The following is a 24,251-nucleotide window of genomic DNA, read 5'->3' on the forward strand; positions in this document are numbered from 1 at the left end:
GTTTTTAAGCTAAATTATCATTGAAGGTTCTAGGTTCCTGTTTTAGTATTCTAAATAAATGTTACACACAGCTAAGAGGAGGATCTCGGTCTTCTCTAACAGGAGTTTTCTAGAAAACAAATTTGAGCCACTATCAAAAGCAATCAGTATTAAACTCCTTAGTCTAAAAATGATGAGTACGAAAGACCCCATTCTTTTTTTTTTTTTTTTTTTTGAGACAGAGTCTCGCTCTGTCGCCCAGGCTGGAGTGCAGTGTCCGGATCTCAGCTCGCTGCAAGCTCCGCCTCCTGGGGTTAAGCCATTCCCCTGCCTCAGCTTCCCAAGTAGTTGGGACTACAGGCGCCCGCCACCTCGCCCGGCTAGATTTTTGTATTTTTTTAGTAGAGACGGGGTTTCACCGTGTTAGCCAGGATGGTCTCGATCTCCTGACCTCGTGATCTGCCCATCTCGGCCTCCCAAAGTGCTGGGATTACAGGCTTGAGCCACCGTGCCCGGCCGATTTTTATATTTTTTAGTAGAGACGGGGTTTCACCGTGTTAGCCAGGATGGTCTCGATCTGCTGACCTCGTGATCCACCCGTCTCGGCCTCCCAAAGTGCTGGGATTACAGGCTTGAGCCACCGCGCCCAGCCTCCCATTCTTAACAAGAAAGAAATTTCACAATCTGTACCCACATTACAGTAGTTGTACTTTTACAATTCACTAACTAAAAGATGCAAAAAGGTATGAATGCAAGCTTAAACAATCTGTAGTTGTTATTTATATAATAACATATGACATGAGAGATAAATGTACGCAGCACATAAACGATGCTTATTTATGTACGGATTTGGGCACTTCAATTATTCCTAAATGGATTCGGGCACTTCTTCCAATAATTCCTGAACTCCAATGCCTGTGCCAGATTAAACTGCTATTCCAGATCACCTGTTTTCAACTGAGTTCCTCCTCAAGTCTCCTAAGGAAGTCCAGAGAGACCAGCAGACAGACCTCAGTGTGTGGGGCTTTAATGTTTTATACTGGTATACTGGGTAACCTCTCGTAACAGTCCATTATTTATTTAATCTACTCTAAAGAGAAAATGTGTCCAACCACCATTCTGGATCATAGGTCATTTGGGTACTACTTACCAAGATGTAAAAGACCACAGGCACAGGCTCCCAGACATGAGAATGAATTAGGTAGCCCTCCTCTTTGCTGCCAACAAACCCACCTCAGAGAGCACATACTTCATTCTACATGAGAACAGTTTTCCCTTCTGACTTCCCAAAAAGAATTAAGAAACCTGAAGGTAGAGAACACTTCTTTTATCAGAGAAGCATCCATCACAGCCCAGTGACTGACACATGGAGAAAGGACAAAGCCTCAGGATGACATGTGCTACCACCTCCAACAGCAAACACCCTGAAAAACAGCTCTCAAAAAGGCTTCCTGATTTTACACACATATCTTGTAATGGATTAACTAAATCATGAACCTCTAGTACACAGTACTTTTGCTAACAAATTAAACACGTTTTAGTTCAAAAGAAAATGCTGAATAACTACAAGTGAACAAACCAGTTTACTTGCCTCAAGTCTATCAACCTTATAGTAATATCTCTAGGTCCAGAGAGATTACTAAACACGTGAAAAGGAAAAATGTGAAAAATGTGAAAAAAATGTGATCTTTAAAGTATTTAAAGTTTAAAAATTAGTTTACCCTTGGGAACTATGGCTTAATCTAAAAACTGTATTAAGAGAAACTTCTAGACAATAACTTTTAAATTGTCTTTTCATACATACCGAAAGGGCTGGGAAAGCCTGTTCATCTCTGTTCTGAATCTCATAGAGTAAACGGGATTCTTCTATAGCTTGCTTCTCTCTGCGTTCTTCTGGGGAAAGGCCGAAATAGTTAGATTCTCGACTTGTGTGATCAAAATCCTCAACTCTTTCACGATCAGGTTTTCTGTCAAATAAAACATTCTTGTCAGATTAAAAAAAAAAAAAAAAAAAAAAAAGACAAACTGTACTGAGTACCTAAAATAAAATGATCTATTTTGCAATACAAACATTTTACTAATTTAGCTACACTGACATTTTAGAACATTTGGCAGCCTAGTTAATAAATGTTCAGCAAATGGAAGCTCCTGTAGCATTAGCCTACCTTACAGAGAGTCAAGAAGACAAACTTAACAATGGGAGGTAGAGGGGAAAAGAAAAAAAAACTTATTTTCAAATGATACAAAAATTAGTGAGGGTTTTTTTCTTTTCATCAAGGAAGAAATGTGAGAACTGTATATACTTGTTATACCATATTCCAATATTTTCATTAAGAATTTATTCTCAAAGGGAAAATTATTAGTTTAGGTCTCAAAAGCATTCTCACTTTCTGTTCTAAGTAAAGGGGAATGGTCCAAAGGTCCAATGAGACAGAAGGACCATCTTCCCACTTGTTTATGACACCACCAAGGGACATAGAGAGCTGAAAAAGAAAAACTAAAACATGTCAGGCTGGATACCAATTGCATAGATAAGACTGCTATCGTTTCCACATAATTTTGGTCAAAAAAGGATGACAAGAAATTCATGAATAGAGTTTAGTACCCTATAATCCAACCCTAATGTATTATATGGCTTATAACTATTAAAGACAGTATGAATACTATTTCTATCATGTCTAACAGTTCTTCAAAAATGGAACATGAAAATCTAAAACCTGTAAGAAAAATACTTTGTCACAGTACAAAGAAATATTATCCTCCTCAACAGAGTAGAGCACTATGATGTCATCTGATTTTTTTTTTACCGCTGAAATAAATAGCCATTTCACGTCCTTACACAGTCCCACTTACAATCACACTCTAATTACAATAGGACAGATGTCAACCCCAATGGTATTGATGAAAAAAGGGAGGGACAGAAAATCTGGACTCTCACTATTTTAGACTAATCCTTCCCAAATCCCAGTGGTAAAAAATTTTGAAGAGGACTCAGCAACTGTCAGGAGTCTCTGCCAAATTAGCACTACCTTGTCACCATCTCCTATCACCCCAAAAAAATGACCACTATTGTATGGTTTTCATCTCATCCTCAGAGAGAAGCTACCACGGTCTATTTTCATCTAGCTTGAAGATAGATATTCAGTCACAGTATTTCCTGGATAGCCACAGTATTTCCTGGATAGCCACATTAATGAAAGCATATATGGCAATCTTGCTTGGTTTTTGGTTATATTTTGTGTTTTCTCCACAGGAAGAAACAATTATCAATGAGGAAAAACTGGAAAAAGTAAGAGGTCATGAAGGTCTCATATCCAGCACTACAGTTCTCTTTTGCTCTATAACTAGAAGAAATTCAAAAGTGATGTGTTACAAATCAGAAATACAGTGAAGATTAACTGTACTGGGCTTAAATCAATTAGATTGTTAGCTATAAAATTCTAAAATCTGACTAGGTTTTTAAATGTTCTTACTTTAAATATTCAATAAAGTTTTTAAATTTGTTTTAATACGTTAGTAAAATTCGCTCTCACACACAATGGAGAAGGCATACTAACCTAACAACAAACTGCATCTCACACACAATGGAGAAGGCATACTAACCTAACAACAAACTGCAAATACCACTAGGTTCTAATGTAATTAGTCACAATGTCAAAAAATCTCTGAAGTTTCATGTTTGTGGTATTAATTATCACTGCCTTGTCACACATCATCAAGTATTTTTATATACCAAGTAACACATATAGCTAACATATATAAAAGGATCCTAATAAGATATGCTTCTCTATTTCATAGTATTAAAAATACTGTTGATTAGAGGCCGGGTGCCATGGCTCATGCCTGTAATCCCAGCACTTTGTAATCAGGCAGAGGCGGGCTCATCACCTAAGGTCAGGAGTTCAAGACCAGCCTGACCAACATGGTGAAACCTCGTCTCTAATAAAAATACAAAATCAGCCAGGTGTGGTGGTGCACGCCTGTAATCCCAGCTACTCGGGAGGCTAAGGCATGGGAATCACTTGAACCCGGGAGACGGAGGATGCAGTGAGCCAAGATTGCGCCACTGCACTCAAGCCTGGGCAATAAGAGCGAAACTGTCTCAAAAAAAAAAAAAAAAAAACTTGATTGAAAGTATTATTGGTACAAGACATCTGTCTGAGCACTGTACCAATTCACAAGCGATCAAACACCAGAAACACACTGGATTATAAACTCATAATAATTAGCCATTTTGTAGTCTATCTGTATTTTCTTTTTAAATCTTTAAATCACTAAAGAGTACCCTTGTGTTCAAGGAAAAATAATATTGCTTTTTCTATCAAAAAATGAGAATATTATTAAACAATTAATTTCTGCCTATAACCTTTCCATAGTTACTTTCTATTTCTAGGTTTCCAAAGTTAACATTCAAAGTAAGTTAATATCTAGATACTCTTCGTGCATTGAGTAAGCTACCACCAGGGGCTACCAGAGTTTGGTCAATGTCCAAACAACAAACTTCAGCCATAAACTAGTTGATTAGTGGCATAAATCCTGTTTGGGAGAGGTAATGTAACGGATTAGAATCATTAGTATTTGTTATGGATTGAACTGTGCTTCTCAGAAAGGTATGTTCATGTTCCTAATCTCTAGTACTTGTGCACATGACCTTATTTAGAAATAGGGTCTTCTCAGATGTAATCAAGTAAAGATGAGGTCGTACTGAATAGGATAGGACCTAAACCCAGTATGACTAATGTCCTTATGAGAAAAGACAGACAGAGACACATGGGGAGACCACCATGCGATGATGGAAGCAGAGAATGGAGTGATGCACTTACAAGCCAAGGAACCTCAAGGACTGCAGTTAACTCCAGAATCAGGAGGCAAGCATGGAACAGATTCTCCCCTAGAGCCTTCAGAGAGACCATGGCCCTGGCAACAACTTGATTTCAGACTTCTAGCAACCAGAAGTGTGAAACAATAAATTTCTGTTGTTTTAAGATGACCAATTTATGGTATTTTGCTACAACAGCACCAAGAAACTAAAATAGTATTGATAAATGTCAGCTTATAGTATTGATAAATGTCAGCTTAAGAACTACAATTCTGTCTTGAAGATGCTACATAAAACATATTTTTTGATTTCCTTTCTTTTTAAGACAAGCCAACTACAGTAGTGAGAAAAGGTGAAAGAGTAGAACAAGGAGTTTGATCTGTAACTGACTGTGAACAATCAACTGAGATAACTCATGACCTTCACACCAGCCTATATATCTTCAGTGACAAAATGTTAAGTGCATTCACAAAAAAGGTAACATCCAAATGCCAGATATAAAGGAACTAAAGACCAGAGGGTTAGCAAACACATAAGCTGATGCTACAGCAATTTGGGCAATTGAGAAGGTGCTTTGATGGGAAAAGTACTTGTCATGGTTACCTATGAAGACTCCACAGGAAACACAGTCATATTTGCATGATAAAGACAGCTTCAACGTAAGACACAGCCTCTCAAATAAAGCTCTTGCAAAGGGTTATAAAGTTACTCAACAGAAACTGGAGACTAGGGAAAAATTAAAATCCACATAGCACAGGAAAATTGTGATGCTCAAAGTTCATCTGTCTCTGGATACTTAGAATGTTGATATTTACAATTTCACAGACCTAAAATTGTAGCCCCATTCAGTATTAAAAGACATTACCACAATCAAAACTTATCAAAGTAAACAATTTTGGGCTGCTTTAAGTTCCTGTACAAATGGGAGTATCCTCACCTCTCAAGGAAATAGAAATGCAATCTGGAATCCAGTATTTACCGTATTACAAGCCACCAGAAAATTAAGTGCCAGAATAGCATTGGGCTAGAATAAGATCTCCCAAACCATTTGAAAAAATACTAAAAAATAAAGGTCTTTCTATATATACTTCCTTGCTTTGTTTGAAGAAAATTATAAAGAATTGAGATCCTCACATGATGTTTTATCCAAAATGCTCTTAATACTAATGTAGGAACAATTATATGAATACAAAGTTATAAATATTTAAATGCACATAATGCGGCAAATACAACAAATGCCTCTTACTTGATTTCTATACTTTTCTTGCATTCAAGGTTACCTTATGATCTGTGAAGGTGTCCGGCTAAGATTTTTGTGCTCACTGGAGAATTTCTGAGACTGTGACCCTAAAGAATGACTAGAGAATGCATGTTGTCTTACTCCTGAAGGATGCTGCAGTCGAGGAGGTAGTGCTGATGGGGCTTTTATTGGCTTGCTTGGATTCTTTGGCCCTCTGTAATCCATATCTGTGATAAGAACCCAAAAGTACATCATAATATTCATATTATAAACAATCCCAAGTACCATCATCCCAATCCCAAAGGAATGATAGCCTGATGTGCTCCTACCAGAATGGAAATTTTGTCCAGAAGTGGAAGGTTTTTTCATCTTCTTCCCTGACACTGTGTTCCAGCTTTCTGGGGGAGGTGCCTTGAGGTTCTTTGATGTGTGCCTTCAAAGGGGAAAAGACTTGTGATAGCTTAAAATACCCTAGTAAGAATACTTAAATATTCTGCATATTTATTTTCAGCTTATATAAGAATTTCTGGTTTTATTTCTTACATTAAAATAAATTAGAATTAAGGTACAAACAGCATTTACCAATCCAGATGTAATTCTAATGAAATAAAATGGTATTAATCAAAAGCATATTTTCTAATTTAAAAAAAAAAGGCTAAATCACAATCTAAGCAAAAGTTAAATACAGAATGACTTATTCTTTTAGATAGGATAATGGTACTGTAGTTAAGGCAGGGAAGGAAGTCTTTATTCTGTTAGAGAAACATATAAACATCACTGGAGAAATCGTGTGATGTTTGGATTACCTTCAAAATATGCCAATTTCATTTTCATTTTTTAAAAACATATTAGGGAAAATAGATTAGAAAATATTGCCTAGGCCAGGTGAGGCAGCTCATGCCTGTAATCCCAGCACTCTGGGAGGCTGAGGTGGGCGGATCACAAGGTCAGAGGTTCAAGACCAGCCTGGCCAACATGGTCAAACCCTGTCTCTATTAAAGATACAAAAGATTAGCCGGACATAGTGACACATGCCTGGAATCTAAGCTACTTGGGAGGCTGAGGCAGAAGAATCACTTGAACCCGGGAAGCAGAGGTTGCAGTGAGCCTAAATTGCGCCACTGCACTCCAGCCTGGGTGACAGGAAAGACTATGTCTCAAAAAAAAATTAAAAAATTGGTCAAAATGCTGTGAGCTGCTAAAAATGGGTGTTGAGTTATACTGGGATTCAAAAACTGTGCTGTTGGTTATATTGGGGATCTATTCTTAATTTGTGTATGTTCAAATTTTTCCACAGTGAAGTTTAAGGTATGACTTACTACCTTTTTCTCTAATAAAGCCCAGCAGCAACTGAAACAAAGGTGCTCTAAAATAACACTGTATAAGGTAAGCCAACAATATTTTGCTACTCCATCTGACAAACACTGACTGAACACTAATTACACACAATGCAGTACTGAATGAATTTAAAATGAATCCCTCCAAAGCTCCCATATTACGATCTAGTCAATTTCTTAAACTGCCTTTGTGCACACAATGGTACATTTTAAACAGTAAGCAACAAAACAATCTTCATTTAAAGTTAGACAATGTGCAAAATACTAAATTTGCACATTTAGTGCTTTTCTAGAGGTCAGAACAAATGTACTTTCCTTTTTTTTTTAGACGAAGTCTAGCTCTGTTACCAGGCTGGAGAGCAGAGGCACGATCTCAGCTCACTGCAACCTCTGCCTCCCTGGTTCAAGCGATTCTCCTTCTCCTCCCTCAGCCTCTCGAGTAGCTGGGATTTACAGGCATACGCTGCCACGCCCAGCTAATTTTTATATTTTTAGTAGAGACGGGGTTTCACCATGTTGGCCAGGATGGTCTCGATCTCCTGACCTCGTGATCCGCCCATCTTGGTCTCCCAAAGTGCTGGGATTACAGGCATGAGCCACCGCCCCCGGCCCCCAAATACACTTTCTATACATGGGCAATATCTTTCATTGAATTTGCAAATATAGAAAGCCATTTTAAAATGCTCATGATTAGGCTAAATGGAAGAGGCAGTAAATGCCTTAGCTGAAGAGTAGTACATACTTCTTTCCCAGTTCTTCAACCAAAACTGGTCCATTCTCAGAATGAACTCCTTGAACATCTGCATTCAAAAATTTTCCATTGTGATCCAACCTCACCTGTTAAAAATTCCAAAAATGAAAAGGAAAAAAAAAATCAGTCACCTGCTTCCTTTGCATCAATCAGTTTTTTGCGTTTTTTTGTTTTTTTGTTTGTTTTGTTTGTTTGAGACAGGGTCTCGCTCTGTCACCCAGGCTGAAGTGCAGAGGCGCAACCTTGGCTCACTGCAACCTCCACCTCCCCAGTTCAAGCCTGGGATTCTCCTGTCTCAGCCTCCCAAGTAGCTGGGATCGCAGGTGCGTGCCACCACACTCAGCTACATTTATTTTGTTTTGTTTTGTTTGTATTTGCAATAGAGACAGTGTTTCACCGTGTTGGCCCATCTGGTCTCGAACTCCTGACCTCAAGTGATCCACCTGCCTCGGCCTCCCAAAGTGCTGAGATTACAGGCATGAGCCACCACACCCAGATTTTAAAATTTTGTCTTTAATTAAACAGAAAATAAAGTTTATCAGTAAAAACAAAGTAAGTACAAAGAGGTCTACAATAAAATCCATCTCCTTAACTTCCCAGACCTCCATATCTCCCACCTAAAAGAAAGAAAACCTTTTCTTCTTTGTCCCTCTAAATTCTTTTCTAAACTGATTTTCTATATTGTTCAAAAAGTAGGAGCACAATATGTTAAGGCTCTAAACAAAAGAGGCAACATGCGCTGGTTCTGAAGGCAGGGCTATGGTCCCACATAACCCAGGCTTCCAGGTATGGCTTTTCCACTTGCCAGCAATATAACCATGGGCAAGTTATTTTTCTCTCCTTTCAGTTTCCTCATAATGCAAAATGGAGCTAATAATAGTACCTACGTCACAGAACTCATGGAGATGGAATGAGGGTGCACAGGATACACATAAGAGATACCAACTTGCACACAGCAACCACTCTACAAGTGAGAGCAACTATTATTACAATTATTATCTTCCCATTTTTCCTATATTAAAAATGTGCAACTGTGAGTTTTATCCCTAAAAATAGATCCATTAACTGTTCTCTTACAATTAATATTACGCAATTGTAAATCCTTGATAAAAGAGGAAATAAGCCTAAGTTTTCTTCCTATTGTTAAATTGCCCACACTGAATTGTGTACCTGCCAAGTACAACATACAGGACAATGTTTTAAGCAACCTCCCACTTTTAGTAGTAAACCAAAGTCCTCAAGCTGATATTTCATTCTTCATCAATGACAAGACATTTTTCCTTCAAAAGTTTCACAATAAAAAAATTCTTTTCTGAACTTAGTTCTAATCAAAAGTTTAAACTACATTTTACACACTTGAGTAAACAAAAGTCACCTTAGAGTCATCTCAGTTTCTTAAAATTTTATCCAAATTACCCAATGACCATGTTATCCAAATAAAATGGTCAAGCAGTACAGATGGAAATAAAATACTCTAAAAAGGAAAAAAACAAAAGCATGTGCTTTACCATTTACTTTATCAAAAGCACCTACTTTACCAAAAGCAATTTCAACCTCAAAGGAAATATGCTTCACTTAAAATAACATGACTTTAGTGATACAGCATAAGCCATCTTCTCTTCTCTGTCAAGAAGGGTGAGGAGAGAGACCTTTAAACCCTGGATTTAATCTAGTTTGTTCTCTTTCAAGTTTTCCTATCAATGTAGTAAAAGCTTCCACAATTCCCTTCTACAATTAGAGCAGATTTATGACAATCCCATAAGGCAGTACCTGAATGAATCATGTTCTCTTTTTCCTCACCTTTAAATACCCCAGAACGAGAACTATTAAAGGTTCTTAAGATAAAATCCTGGCTAATCAGATGACTTCACATAAGCCAATTTATCATAAAGTAAATGTTTCCTCCGTAAGTCAAAAATAAATGTTTGTCAATGGCTGTTTTAAAGTAGTTTTTTAAAAGGCAACATTTTTTGATGGAAATAATTTCTGATGAGAATTAACTTCCATATAACATTTTTTGTGTATGTGGCTTTGTTTTTGTTTTTGAAATAGCAATATTTTTCCATAAACAAGGAACAAAAAACAAGAAGAGACCTTGTAAATTATCTTACCTAGGATTTCTTCTGCCTAAGCATTACTGACACTTTGGACTAGGTATTCTTTGTTGGAGGGAGATGAGGGAGGCTGTCCTATGCATTGTAGAGTATTTGGCCACAGCTTTGGCCTCTACCCACTAGATGTCAGTAGCACCCTCCCAGTTGTGACAGTAAAAAATTTCTCGACACTGCTGAATGTTCAGTGGGGGTGGGGGGGCTGGGGGGCGAGTGAGGGGGTTAACCACTAGATTAAGAAACATTGATTTTAATCCAACTTTCTCCTTTTAACAATCAGCTACTCAAACCCAGGGCAGCTGCTTATTCAAATTAATTGGCAAAAACTTCTCTGTGGTTCACTTTCCTTCCTCAGTCCAATAAACATTATGTATCAACATCATCCAAGATGATTTTCATAAACAAAACTAAATGACCTATAGTCAATTTTGAAACAATTTCAGTCAATTTTAACAAAAAAAACCTCAATATCTGAAACGTTATTATCGTTACTTCTTTGAACCAAGTAACACCAAAGGCTGAACTGTTTCTTCTTTTTTTTTTTTTTTTTTTTTTTTTGAGATGGAGTCTCGCTCTGCCGCCCGGGCTGGAGTGCAGTGGCCGGATCTCAGCTCACTTCAGCTCACTGCAAGCTCCGCCTCCTGGGTTCACGCCATTCTCCTGCCTCAGCCTCCCGAGTAGCTGGGACTACAGGCACCCGCCACCACGCCCGGCTAGTTTTTTTTGTATTTTTTAGTAGAGACGGGGTTTCACCGTGTTAGCCAGGATAGTCTCGATCTCCTGACCTCGTGATCCACCCGTCTCGGCCTCCCAAAGTGCTGGGATTACAGGCTTGAGCCACCGCACCCGGCCAGGCTGAACTGTTTCTAAAGATCATGTGATGGAATGCCACAGTTTCAGATACATACAATTTTAACAATGTATTCAAATGAGTCAAAAAGCTAAATACTTGTAAACTACTAAAATGTATATACATGATACATATATTCTGAAATCCCAAATTAACAACATATTCACACCTCAGTTGTTTTCTCGATTCGTATTAGAAAAAGCAAGGTTTCAAGTAAAATCTCTTATTTTACATAAGTCACTTACTTGACATTTGTCTCCAACTTCATATTGTAAGCCAGCAGCAATGGAATAATCACGTTTTTGCTGAGCTGTTAAAAAAAAAAGGTCAGTATAATATAAAGTTGACTTATTTTCAAGTGCTACAAAGCAAATTTATGGAAAATGCAGATTTTTAACTCACCTTGTTTAGACTTCAGCCAAATTTCATATTCCACATTTCTATAGACTGCAGGATTGAGTGACTTAAGAACCTTTCTAGACAAAGGCAGGCTAGTAGAGCTCCCATTGTTCTTCAGCTGCTAAATAAACAGAGTCAGGAAGTCCAATCAACACGAGTCTTTTAAAACATTTTTGTTTGAGATACACGTAAAACTAAAGTCAAATGAAGAAAAGAAACTTCAAAAAACTAGGAAGCCACCAAATCAATTTCTTAGATGATCCTGACTTGACTGAAACGTACCAGAAAAAAGAAAAAAAATTAAGATTTTAATGTATATGCTTTCTTATATTAAAGAGCTAGTTTTAAAACCACTTTTAAAAAAAATACCTCATTGCCTGACAAAGGTTTAAATCCATTCACATCAGCAGCAGCAGCAGTTTTACTCCTACAAAGAAAGATAACCATAATTAGGGGCAGAAAAAAGGTATTTGCATGTAATTACCTTCTAACCTCATCTAAAAGTCTTCAAAGTCAGAACTATGCTCCAAAAACTCAGAGCTATATTCCAGTGAGCTCATACAAGTTTTGGTATAAATGTATCTATATATAAAAGGGTATATGTATGTAAATGTATATATATAAGATAGAAGTCAAAGACAACAGTAATTCTAACTGGCTCAGTAATCAGTAAGAGAACAGAAATAAACAGTGAAATTTGGGTGGGTAGAATAATTGAATTTACTCACGTGTATATTGAAAGCAAGTTTTTACATTGTTTTGTAAATTCAATATACCAGTTTCTTTCAATATACCCATTTAAAAAAAAAATCCATTTACAACAAAATTATCTATAGGCAGATTCGACAACCCGTTTATTAAAAACACTCTCCATCAGCTGGGTGCGGTGGCTCACGCCTGCAATCCCAGCACTTTGGGAGGCAGAAGCAGGCAGATCACCTGAGTTGGAGAGTTCAAGACCAGCCTGACCAACATGGAGAAACCTCGTCTCTACTAAAAATACAGAATTAGCTGGGCATGGTGGCGCGTGCTTATAATCCTAGCTACTCGGGAGACTGAGGCAGGAGAATCGCTTGAACCTGGGGGGAGGAGGCTGCAGTGAGCCGAGTTCACACCACTGCACTCCAGCCCGGAGAAACAAGAGCGAAACTCCATCTCAAAAAAAAAAAAAAAAAAATACTCTACGTCAAATAATGTTCAGCACAATGAAAGCACCATCATCAGCCCTTTAAATTCACAGTCGCATACATACCTACACATTCATATACTCAATAACTAACTTGAGTGTCTACTATGTGCCATGCACTGTACACAGCTGGCCCTTGAACAACACAGGTTTGAACTTACACACAGCTTTTTTTCCAACCAAAAGCAGATCGAAAATACAGTATTCTTGGAATGTGACACCCAAGTACACAGAGGGCCAGCTTTTCATATAAACAGATTCACAGGGCCCGTGGCAGGACCTGAATATGTGCAGACTGTGGTATACTCAAGAGTCCCAAATCCCCTGGTATACACCAAGGGATGACTGTATTATTAGGTGCTGGGGTCTAGCATTTAAGAGAACAAAAACTCTGCCTACATGAAATGTACAATCTGGTGACAACAGATAAAAACTAGTAAGTAATGAGTATGTTAAATGCTGATAACTGTTAATAAGGAAAAAAAAATAAGTAGGCAAAAATGAGTGTTGAGATGTAGGCTGATACAGTTTAGCTTTGTGCCCCCACCCAAAATCTCATCCTGAATTGTAATACTCCCCACATATCAAGGGCAAGACCAGGTGGAGATAATTGAATCATGGGTGGTTCCCCCACACTGCTCTCATGATCGTGAGTTCTCACAAGATCTGATGGTTTTATAAAAAAGAGGCCACAGTGCCTCAGGCCTGCAATCCCAGCACTTTCGGAGGCCGAGGTGGTCAGATCACCTGGTGGTCAGATCACCTGAGTTCGGGAGTTCGAGACCAACCTGACCAACATAGAGGAAACCCCATCTCTACTAAAAATACAAAATTAGCTGGGCTGGTGGCGCATGCCTGTAATCCCAGCTACTCAGGAGGCTGAGGCAGGAGAATCGCTTGAACCCGGGAGGAGGAGGGTGCAGTCAGCCAAGATCACACCATTGCACTCCAGCCTGGGCAACCAGAGCAAAACTCCGTCTCAGAAAAAAAAAAAAAAGGAATTTTAATAATGCAATGTAAAGGTAATCCACATTCCAAGGACAAGAGTGCGGTATAAAAAGAAAAACTAAACACAATAGTGAACACATCTTCTTATACACCTACTCTACCATCTCCAGTAAACTTCTCCAGCTTACTAGCCCCTACTCTGTACTTCATTTGCCAAATGCCATATAAGACCCAGTTGTTTCTAATACCATTACCACCAGCAGCAACCAAAGGGCACGTGCTGGATGTGCTAGAAGTCCCCCAACCCCAATCACAGGTAATAAGTTGTAACAAGCTAGTCATTCTCTCTTCCAATGCCCCCCATGCTCAATGACATGGTGCTCAGAGAGAACCATAGAGCAAAATTTCTATCTATGCAAAGTCAGTCCATTCTAGAATTAAATTTACAATGGCAGACACTGATTCAAGTTAGAAAGAAATGGTGGCCAAATTTTCAATCAGGATCAGAAAATTTTAATTCAATAAATACTTGGAATTACAAATCAAGAGATATACATATATTTTAAGTTATTTTTATAATAAAGAATTAGATAGCCTAAGGCTTAAGTTCCATTTATATTTCTAGTGTCACAGAGTGTAACATACCAAGTACAATCCTTTCATACTCTCATACAACAATATATACTTTTAGTTTCAATAAGAATACAATAGGGTTGGTTCTTATAAAAGAGTAAACATCCTAATATAATATCCTAATATAAACATCCAAACAGTCCCATAATAGAAATTAGGTAAAAATAGTGGCAGGGATAAAGAAACTTCAGCAGACGGCTATATTTTATGAATACCATTAACACCTCAATATATCTTATGCAAAGACATTTACTGAAATGTAAAGACATTTACTTAAATGTTTCCTTGTATGGCACTAGAAAAATATTTTAGGATTTCATTCTTACTTGCAACTGTCATCCTCTGAATCTGATATTTCACTGTTGTCTTCATCAGCTACTTCCAACGTGTCTAGTCCCATCACAATTTTACTAACATCAGTTTTAAATACCTTCTCATACAGCAATTCATAAAGGAGAGCTGCAATTAATGACAGACAGATTTTCCAACATTAACTATAGGGAGTTTTTTAAAAACAGGAACAGACCGTAACATTGTAACTTTCTATTGCTCAGGCTTTTAAAATCCTGACTAGATACCTGCTAAACCTTATGGTCAATAACATAATTTAATCAGAAAGTTACCCAGGGTACAACTAAAATTTCTGTAAGTGCAGTTAAGTAGTTTAAAATAATCGCAAAAGACAGTGCCATTTTAAAAACTAACACCATCACCAAAAGGTACAACTGTGAAACAAGTAGGACAATAGGAAAAGCCAACACACACATACTGAGCAATTATTACTACTACATTCCACACACTGTGCACCTCTATATATCCTTACGTTTAATCCCAGCACAGTGAAGCATTATTCTGATTGTAGAGATAAGGAAACTGAGACTTAAGTACGTCATACAACATGCCCAATCTTAAGAGACTTGGATGAAAAACAGTAAGAAGCATTAAGATTGCTAGAAAGAGGAATATAGTACATACTAGCTGACAATTCAGAAGACTTGGATGCTAGTCTAAGCTTTCCCACTAATTGTACCCTTGGACAAGCACTTCTCAGGTTTCCATAGAAAAAGAGGATGTTTGACTACATAACCTAGCTCCAGATTTTAATTTTACATAAGCAACTAAAAAAAAAAAGCTGTTACAAAATATATTCTCAGCAGCCACTGAATGAAAGAAGCATATTTAGACAACTCTGTTGCTTTAAATAAAGTAAAATTTTAAAACTCCAGTCTCAAATATAGGGAAATATATTTTAACAAAAATTCAAAAATACATGGATTTTAGGATTCTCATTTGGTTTTATTACGATGAGCTTTAAGAAAACAAATGTACTAAGAATTCACCAACAATGGGGCCAGGTGTGGAGGCTCACACCTGTAATCCCAACACTTTGGGAGGCCAAGGCGGGCAGATCACTGGCGGTCAGGAGTTCGAGATCAGCCTGGCCAACACGGTGAAACCCTGTCTCTACTAAAAATATACAAATTAGCAAAGTGTGGTGGTGCACATCTGTAATTACAGCTACTCAAGAGGCTGAGGCAGGAGAATCGCTTGAACCCAGAAACCAGTGGTTGCAGTGAACTGAAATCATGCCACTGCACTCCAATCTGGGTGACAGAGCGAGACCCTGTCTTAAAAAAACAGCAAAAGGCCGGGTGTGGTAGGGCTCACACCTGTAATCCCAGCACTTTGGGAGGCTAAGGCGGGCAGATCAGTTGAGGTCAGGAGTTCAAAACCAGCCTGGTCAAGATGGTGAAACTCCATCTCTACTAAAAATACAAAAATTAGCCAGACGTGGTGGCGTGCACCTGTAATCCAAGCTACCTGGGAGGCTGAGGCAGGAGAACAGCTTAAACCCAGGAGGCGGAAGTTGCAGTGAGCGGAGACTGAGCCACTGCACTAGGCGACAGAGTGAGACTCTATCTCAAAAAAAAAAGTAGCAACAACAACAAAAGAAACATTGGGTGTCCACCTCTAAATGAGTTCCCACAGAGACTTCCTCTTATAGACCATCTTTCTTCCACATTCCAGTAACAGGAGTTACAGCCCTTATATCACCCAAACCACAGGCACTTAGAAGCACAGGAAAGACAAGCTCTAGGAGCTATCTTTCCCAGAGCTGTTTAATGTCCAGATTGTGACTAGCTAGGAGAGAGAGAAGACATACCCCAGGGTACAGAAGCTACACTTTCATATCTTACAATGGATTAATTTTTTTAAATAGTGTATTGCACATATCTTTACTGGTTACCACTAGCTTAAGAGCAGAGGAAAAAGCTGTCACAAGCCCAGTACCACTGCTTTGTATGACTGATCTGTGCTTTGCCAGTACAGATGATATAAAATAAACTGGTAGGAAGGGTCACTGCTCTTCTATAGCAGGGATTCTCAAAGAGAAGGACAAGGGGAATTCATATGCCCAAGAAACATTTGGCAAAATCTGGAGATATTATTAGTTGTCACAAAGGGAGAGAGTGTGTGTTACTGCCATCCACTAGGTAGAAGCCAAGGATGCTACTTAACATCCCTGAAGTTCACAAGAGAGCCCTACAACAGAGGATTATCCGGCCCAAAATATCAATAGTGCCAAGGTTCAAAATGCTGCCCTGGAGCCAAACACAATCAAATGTTTGATTTGCTCAGTCACCTGGATTTTCAAGCTATACACTAACAGTTTTTAAAATGCATACAAATCTTTATTACTGAAATTATTGTAGGAAAAAACAGTCGGTATTTACAAGTCAAACTCTAGCCACAAGCTCCCTTTCCTCCAATTTCTGTTTTGTTTTGTTTTGTTTGAGTTTGAAACAAGGTCTCACTCTGTTGCCCAAGCTGGAGTGTAGTGACACAATCATAGCTCACTGCAGCCTTGACTTCCTGAGCTCAAGTGATCCTCCCACCTCAGCCTCCCAAGTAGTTGGGAAAACAGGCATGTGCCACCATGCCCAGCTACCTTTCCTCCTACTGCAACACATTTTTATTACAATATTAATACTCTTGGTAATTTAAGGTTCTAGGACGTAACTTTCATATCACAATAGAATTATTTGTTCTGATTTGTTTATATTAAGACTTTATAAGTTCAGGAATATAATTTCCCATATAAACACAAGGTGATACTTACACTGACACATAGCAGAGCTTTCTTTATACTTTATGGGATACACAATATCATAATGATTTCCATTTGAAAAACACAGTAATACCTGAAAGGGAAAAATAAAAGAAACATTTCAGCCCCTCATATATATGACATTTACATAGCAATGTACGTCTCCAATGCCTCTGAATTACTAGATCATTTCCAAACAGACAGTGAGTATTTTAGAAGTAACCTAAAGCTTCAATATTGTCAAGCTACAGTACATCCATATGTTGAAATGTTATATAAGCATTGAATCAAAAAATTCAAAATGATTTCTGGAAATGTTTACAGGATCACAAAAAAATAAAAGTAATATATGAAAACATGCTTTCAACTACTTAAAGAAGAAAATTAAGACACTGTAAGAAAATATTTGAAAACCTTATTAATGCTAACCTCTAACAAGCAAAATTAAACAAGCATAATCAAAGATAAATTTCTTTGTATAAGTGATTTTCTAAATCATCAGATATACAAAGAAAAATGAGCATTTTGTTTAGAATATAACAATATATTTCAAAATTTGTTTTGAAAAAGCCAGATCCCTTAAAACATCCCAGAAACCCCAAAACTCTTCTAACAGTAGTATTTTACTTAATTCCCCTCTAACTTACCACCACTAGAATGGTGGAACACAAGTCACTTCAATTTGGCCTTCATGACTCCAAAATAGCTACTTAAGACAAAAATTCTCTTATAATAAGTCAGATGATCTTTCTTTCTAGGCTTCACAAAATTTTTCAGTTGCTTCTGCTTTATGACAGATAATGCAACGACACCCTTGTGAGTAAAATTTACAACAGGGAAATATATATGATTACTAAAGTATTCCTGGATGTAATGGCAGAACCTATTTTCACAAGTTATTGTAGTACTTAATGTTTACATTGACAAAAAACTAACACTCTAATTCACTGTATATATTAATGTCTCATCTCTTTTCAGTGTTTCTACTAAAATGTTATAAAAGGGTTAAAAACAGTAATTTGTGGGAGCAAAAAAATACAAAATAATACGACTGACAATAGGAACTTTTAAGAAATCAGAATACTATAACCTTAATATGGAAATATTTCAAAAAATCATTTAAAATTATAGCTTATGAGGTCATGGTAGCAACTAAGTGGGTCTTCTACTTAAATATTTTACAACACTTTGAAAAATTCTTGCCGGGCGCGGTGGCTCAAGCCTGTAATCCCAGCACTTTGGGAGGCCAAGACGGGCGGATCACGAGGTCAGGAGATCGAGACCATCCTGGCTAACACGGTGAAACCCCGTCTCTACTAAAAAATACAAAAAACTAGCCGGGCGAGGTGGCGGGCGCCTGTAGTCCCAGCTACTCGGGAGGCTGAGGCAGGAGAATGGCGTAAACCCGGGAGGCGGAGCTTGCAGTGAGCTGAGATCCGGCCACTGCACTCCAGCCTGGGCGACAGAGCGAGACTCCGTCTCAAAAAAAAAAAAAAAAAAAAAAAAAAAGAAAAATTCTTACCTTTTCAGGAAAATTATTTTCAGTTACTTGTGAAGGAGAAACATTTGGTTCCCGATAAATTACAAAATCTTTCCTGAAAATAACATTTAGAAATTATTTATAATGGACTATACTTGATTAATTTGAATTTAATCATTCATTCATTAATTCATTCAAGGACCTAATATGTGCCAGGCACTGTCCCAACCACTGGAGATACAAAAGACAATGAGATAACTAAGTTGTAAAATATCTATACAAAAGTAACTTTTTTTACATGTAAAATTTCGAAGTTGTTTATATTTTAAATGTCAGATATAATTCTAAAGGGAGACTTCAAAAATCAAAGAAATTTTGAAGATGAAATTTAAACAACATTCTGAAAAGAAAAAACAAAGTATTTACCTGCTTCTCTACTGGGCAAAAGTGGCAAAATTGAATACAGGTTTAGCATCCCAAATCTAAAAAGCCAAAATCCCAAATGTTCCAAAACCTAAAACTTTTTGAGCACCAACATGACACTCAAAGGAAATGCTCACTGGAGCATTCTGGATTTCAGATTTTCAGATTAGGGATGCTCAACTGGGTAAGTGTAATGTAAACATTCCAAAAAAAAAAAAAAAAAAAATCAAAATCCAACAACTTCTGGACTCAACCAATTCAGATAAGGAATACTCAATTTGTAACATGGTATTTTAGTACAGTTCTAGTGGCCCATTCAATGCCACTGACCCTGAGAAAGTAGAAAATCATTTCTCTATAAGGTTGATAAGTGATATCTTACAGAACATAGACCGGAAAAATTTCTGTGCCCTTTTCCAAAGTATTTTGAGATTTAAAATTTCTCAACACTGACCTATCTAAATGTCAAAATCTAATTGATGCGATTAAAAAAAAACTTAGAAAAGACGCTTCATAACCAAAGTATAAAACAGCTTTGCTATTTTAACATTTTTAATATAATGGAATATAATTTCCCACTGGTAACATTTTCTTTTACTTATGTTATTACGGTGTTTACCTGTACATAAGAGAAAGGGCACTTATTTCCACTTGTCCTACCCATTCCTGTATTGAAGAAAAAAAGGTGGCATATAAGTGTCTCACACTTTTTAGATTACACTTTATACTTCTATACACACATTTATACAGCATATGTAATGAGTTCTTAAAGTTCATTATTATTAGTAGTACTGTGAATATTATAAAAACGTTTATGTAAAGCAGATCACAATATGTGGCATTTTTAGTAGAGATGGGGTTTCTCCATGTTGGTCAGGCTGGTCTCGACTCCCGACCTCAGGTGATCCGCCCGCCTCTGCCTCCCAAAGTGCTGGAATTACAGGCATGAGCCACCGCACCTGGCTCAAGTTGATAACTTACTGAAGGCAAGAGTTATCTTCCAGCCTAGCCCCCAGGAGCGAGGCTGGCACATGGTATAAGCTTGGGAAATGAAATACTGAATAGAGGAGGCCGGGCGCAGCGGCTCACACCTGTGATCCCAGCACTCTGGGAGGCTAAGGAGGGAGGATCACCTGAGGTCGGGAGTTCAAGACCAACCTGACCAACATGGAGAAATCCCATCTCTACTAAAAATACAAAACTAGCCAGGTGTAATGGCCCATGCCTATAGTCCCAGCTACTCAAGAGGCTGAGGCAGGAGAATCACTTGAACGCAGGAAGCGGAGGTTGCAGTGAGCCAAGATTGCACCGTTGCACTCCAGCCTGGGCAACAAGAGCAAAACTCTATCTCAAAAAATAAAAAAAGAAATATTGAATAGAAGCAGAAGGCCGGGCGCGGTGGCTCAAGCCTGTAATCCCAGCACTTTGGGAGGCCGAGACGGGCGGATCACGAGGTCAGGAGATCGAAACCATCCTGGCTAACACGGTGAAACCCCGTCTCTACTAAAAAAATACAAAAAAATTAGCCGGGCGAGGTGGCGGGCACCTGTAGTCCCAGCTACTCGGGAGGCTGAGGCAGGAGAATGGCCTGAACCCGGGAGGCGGAGTTTGCAGTGAGCTGAGATCGCGCCACTGCACTCCAGCCTGGGGGCAGAGCGAGACTCTGTCTCAAAAAAAAAAAAAAAAAAAAGAATAGAAGCAGAAAATCGGGAAGTATAAAAAAGGGCAGAAGGTCTCTTATCTTCAGGGTAAATGAAGGTACAAAAGACAGCACTGTGCTAGCAATCGTTTTGAAAACAAGGGAAATTCTACACTCCTTAGAAAAGTCCCAGCCTTTCTGAAAGACAAATGGCCAGTATATTTCAAAATTTAAAATGTCCCATATACCCTTTGACCCAGCAATTCAACTTCTATAAATCTATCATAAAGAAATACTTCATGTCTACAAAAGTGTACGTAAAATAATGATGTCACTGGGGATTATCTGTAACAGTGTTAAAAAAAAAAAAAGAAACAGGAAAAAAAAATTCCCTAAGATTCCTACAGAATAGTAAAATAATTCATGTTTCAGGCAGGGCACGGTGGCTCATGCCTGTAATCCCAATACTTTGGGAGGCCGAGGCAGGCGAATCACGATGTCAGGAGTTCGAGACCAGCCTGACCAACATGGTGAAACCCCGTCTCTACAAAAAATACAAAAAATTAGCCGGGCTTGGTGGCGCATGCCTGTAATCCCAGCTACTCAGGGGCTGAGGGAGGAGAACCACTTGAACCTGGGAGGCAGGCGTTGCAGTGAGCCAAGATCACGCCTCTGCACTCCAGCCTGGGCAACAACAGCGAAACTGTCTCAAAAAAAATAAAAATAAATAATTCATGTTTCATCCACACTATAGAATATCATGTATTCATTGAAAAGAATGAGGTATAACCACATGAAATGACCTAGAAAAATCACTCAAATTTTAAAAGTAAATCATGGTAAAATAATCCTATTTGTAAAAAACAAACAAAAAGACACGCATATTGGTACACGTGCGTGTATAGAAAGTGGATGGGGAGGATACATCCTAAACTGACAATAGAGACAGGGAAGTTAACATGAGGAAAAATGAAGAATTTTCACCCTTCATTCTATATACATCTATATTTTAAAACTTTTATCATAAGAATATTTTCCTATAGTACTGTGAAGTCAGTAAAGACTTAATACATTAAGTCACCAAAAACAATGAACTCTGGGTAAGTGAATGTTGCCACTTAATCTTTGGAAGAAAAGAAAAACTCAAATAAGGAAAATATTTTAAACAATGTTTTGATCTTAGACCAGCACAATCTTTTCCCCCAGAGACTTTTCAGTAGTTCCTAAAAGTTAGCTCTGATTTTCAAAATGGAATAGGTGCCATATATTAAAATAGATCTCTTAAAATAGGCCTCAGCCTAACAATCACGGCTTCTCACAAACTGCTAGAAGTGATACCCTTTGGTGTAGAGGAAACTGTCCACTGCTATGAGTCTGTTTAGATCAAACACCCGAGCTACGTTTCTAATTTTTATACAAGAAGCATTACATCACTTAAAAACATGAAAAATTCTGCCAGGCACAGTGGCTCATGCCTGTAACCCAGCACTTTGGGAGGCTGAGGAGGGTGGATTACCTGAGGACAAGAGTTCAGGACCACCCTGGCCAACATGGTGAAACCCCATCTCTACTAAAAAATAGAAAAATTAGCCAGGTGTGGTGGCAGATGCCTGTAATCCCAGCTACTCAGGAGGCTGAGACAGGAGGACTGCTTGAACCCAGGAGGCGGAGGTTGCAGTGAGCCGAGATCACGCCACTGCACTCCAGCCTGGGTGTTAAGAGCAAAACTCCATCTCTAAAAAAAATAAAAATAAAAAATGAAAAATTCTATCAGTCTCAAGAAAATGCTACATGAGAATAATGTACTTTTTAATAAGTAATCTTCAGAATAAGTTATTTTGTAGTCTGGTTAGGTAAACAATGGATATCCTAAAATCTTCCCCAAGCAGTGTCACTATTATTTAAAAAAAAAAAAAATCAATATTCTACTACCACTGTCTGCCACCTTAAAACTATAATTTTGCTTAATCAGCATTTTTGATGTGTCACATACATCTTTCTTGTAAAAAGAATTCCTTCAAAATATGCTTTAACTAATTAACCATATTATATCAAAATTACATATGGTTCTTAAATAGTCATCAGTATTAAGCTCTTGCTCCTCAAAAGACATTGTTAAGTAAACGAAAAGCCAAGCTTGTAATCCCAACTATTCAGGAGGCTAAGGCAGGGCACTCGCTTGAACTCGGGGAGGCAGAGGTTTCAGTGAACTGAGATCGTGCGACTTCACCCCAGCCTGGACAACAGAGCAAAACTCTGCCTCAAAAAAAAAAAAAAAAAAAAACAAATAAAATAAATTAAAAATTAAAAAAAAAAAAGAAAAGAAAATGGAAAGCCAAAATACAAATTAGAAGAATGTATTTGTAAAATGTACATCCAATACAGGACTTATATCCAGTATAAAGAACTAGTAAAATTCAGTAAGAACAGCAGCAATTAAAAAATGGGCAAAAACCTATGAAAAGACATTTCACCAACAAAATTAGATGGATGACAAATAAGCACATGAAAAGATGCTCAACATCATTAGAAAAATTCAAGTTAAATCACAAAGAGTGCTGGCAAAATATGTGGAGAACCTGAAATTCTCATAATATTGCTGAACAGAAAGCAAAATGGTACAGTCACTTCGAAAAGTTTGGCAGTTTCTCTTAAAAATGTAGTTTACCAGATGACCCAGCAATTTTGCTCTAAGGTATTAATCCAAGAAAAAAGAAAACACATGTCTACACAAAGATTTATAAGCAATTGTTCACAGCAGCCTCAATTTTTTTTTTTTTTTTTTTTTTTTTTTTGAGACAGTCTTGTTCTGTCACCTAGGCTGGAGTGCACTGGCACGATCTCGGCTCACTGCAAGCTCCGCCTCCTGGGTTCACGCCATTCTCCTGCCTCAGCCTCCCGAGTAGCTGGGACCATAGGCGACTGCCACCACACCCGGCTAATTTTTTGGGTTTTTTTGTTTTTTTTTTTGTTTTTTAGTAGAGACGGGGTTTCACCGTGTTAGCCAGGATGGTCTCCATCTTCTGACCTCGTGATCCACCCGCCTCGGCCTCCCAAAGTGCTGGGATTACCAGGCGTGAGCCACCGCGTCTGGCCTAGCAGCTTCAATTTTAACAATACAAAACTGTAAAGAACTTAAATATCAACTGGTAAATGTATACATAGCTTGTGATAGATACATACACAGACTATTCTTCTTCAATAAAAAGGAACTACTGCTAAATGCATGAATGAATTTTAGTGTTTCCAATAGGCTAAGTTAAAGAAACCAAATACATAAGACTACAAACTCTATCGTTCCATTTATATGTATCTAGAAATGGCAAAACTTAGAAAGCAAATCAGTG

The 24,251-nt window shown here is 38.0% G+C and overlaps 1 protein-coding gene across 2 annotated transcripts in view; it reads right to left on the reverse strand.

Moving 5' to 3' along the window:
• Window positions 1-24,251, reverse strand: part of OTUD4 (OTU deubiquitinase 4) — a 48,789-nt gene that overhangs the window by 11,252 nt on the left and 13,286 nt on the right. The window contains exons 4-14 of one of the 2 annotated variants that reach the window (XM_030917407.1): window positions 19,885-19,931; window positions 18,885-18,957; window positions 17,375-17,456; window positions 14,580-14,712; window positions 11,856-11,913; window positions 11,490-11,604; window positions 11,333-11,397; window positions 8,118-8,212; window positions 6,368-6,471; window positions 6,079-6,265; window positions 1,784-1,946 (exon numbers count right to left, since the gene is read on the reverse strand). In XM_030917407.1, the coding sequence (XP_030773267.1) occupies window positions 1,784-1,946; window positions 6,079-6,265; window positions 6,368-6,471; window positions 8,118-8,212; window positions 11,333-11,397; window positions 11,490-11,604; window positions 11,856-11,913; window positions 14,580-14,712; window positions 17,375-17,456; window positions 18,885-18,957; window positions 19,885-19,931 (1,122 nt within the window). Of the gene's footprint in view, window positions 1-1,783; window positions 1,947-6,078; window positions 6,266-6,367; window positions 6,472-8,117; window positions 8,213-11,332; window positions 11,398-11,489; window positions 11,608-11,855; window positions 11,914-14,579; window positions 14,713-17,374; window positions 17,457-18,884; window positions 18,958-19,884; window positions 19,932-24,251 lie in introns of both variants that reach the window. The other variant, XM_030917405.1, reaches the window with a different exon arrangement.

Source organism: Rhinopithecus roxellana, chromosome 2, assembly GCF_007565055.1.
Source record: "Rhinopithecus roxellana isolate Shanxi Qingling chromosome 2, ASM756505v1, whole genome shotgun sequence".
In the NCBI taxonomy this organism is placed as follows: domain Eukaryota; kingdom Metazoa; phylum Chordata; class Mammalia; order Primates; family Cercopithecidae; genus Rhinopithecus; species Rhinopithecus roxellana.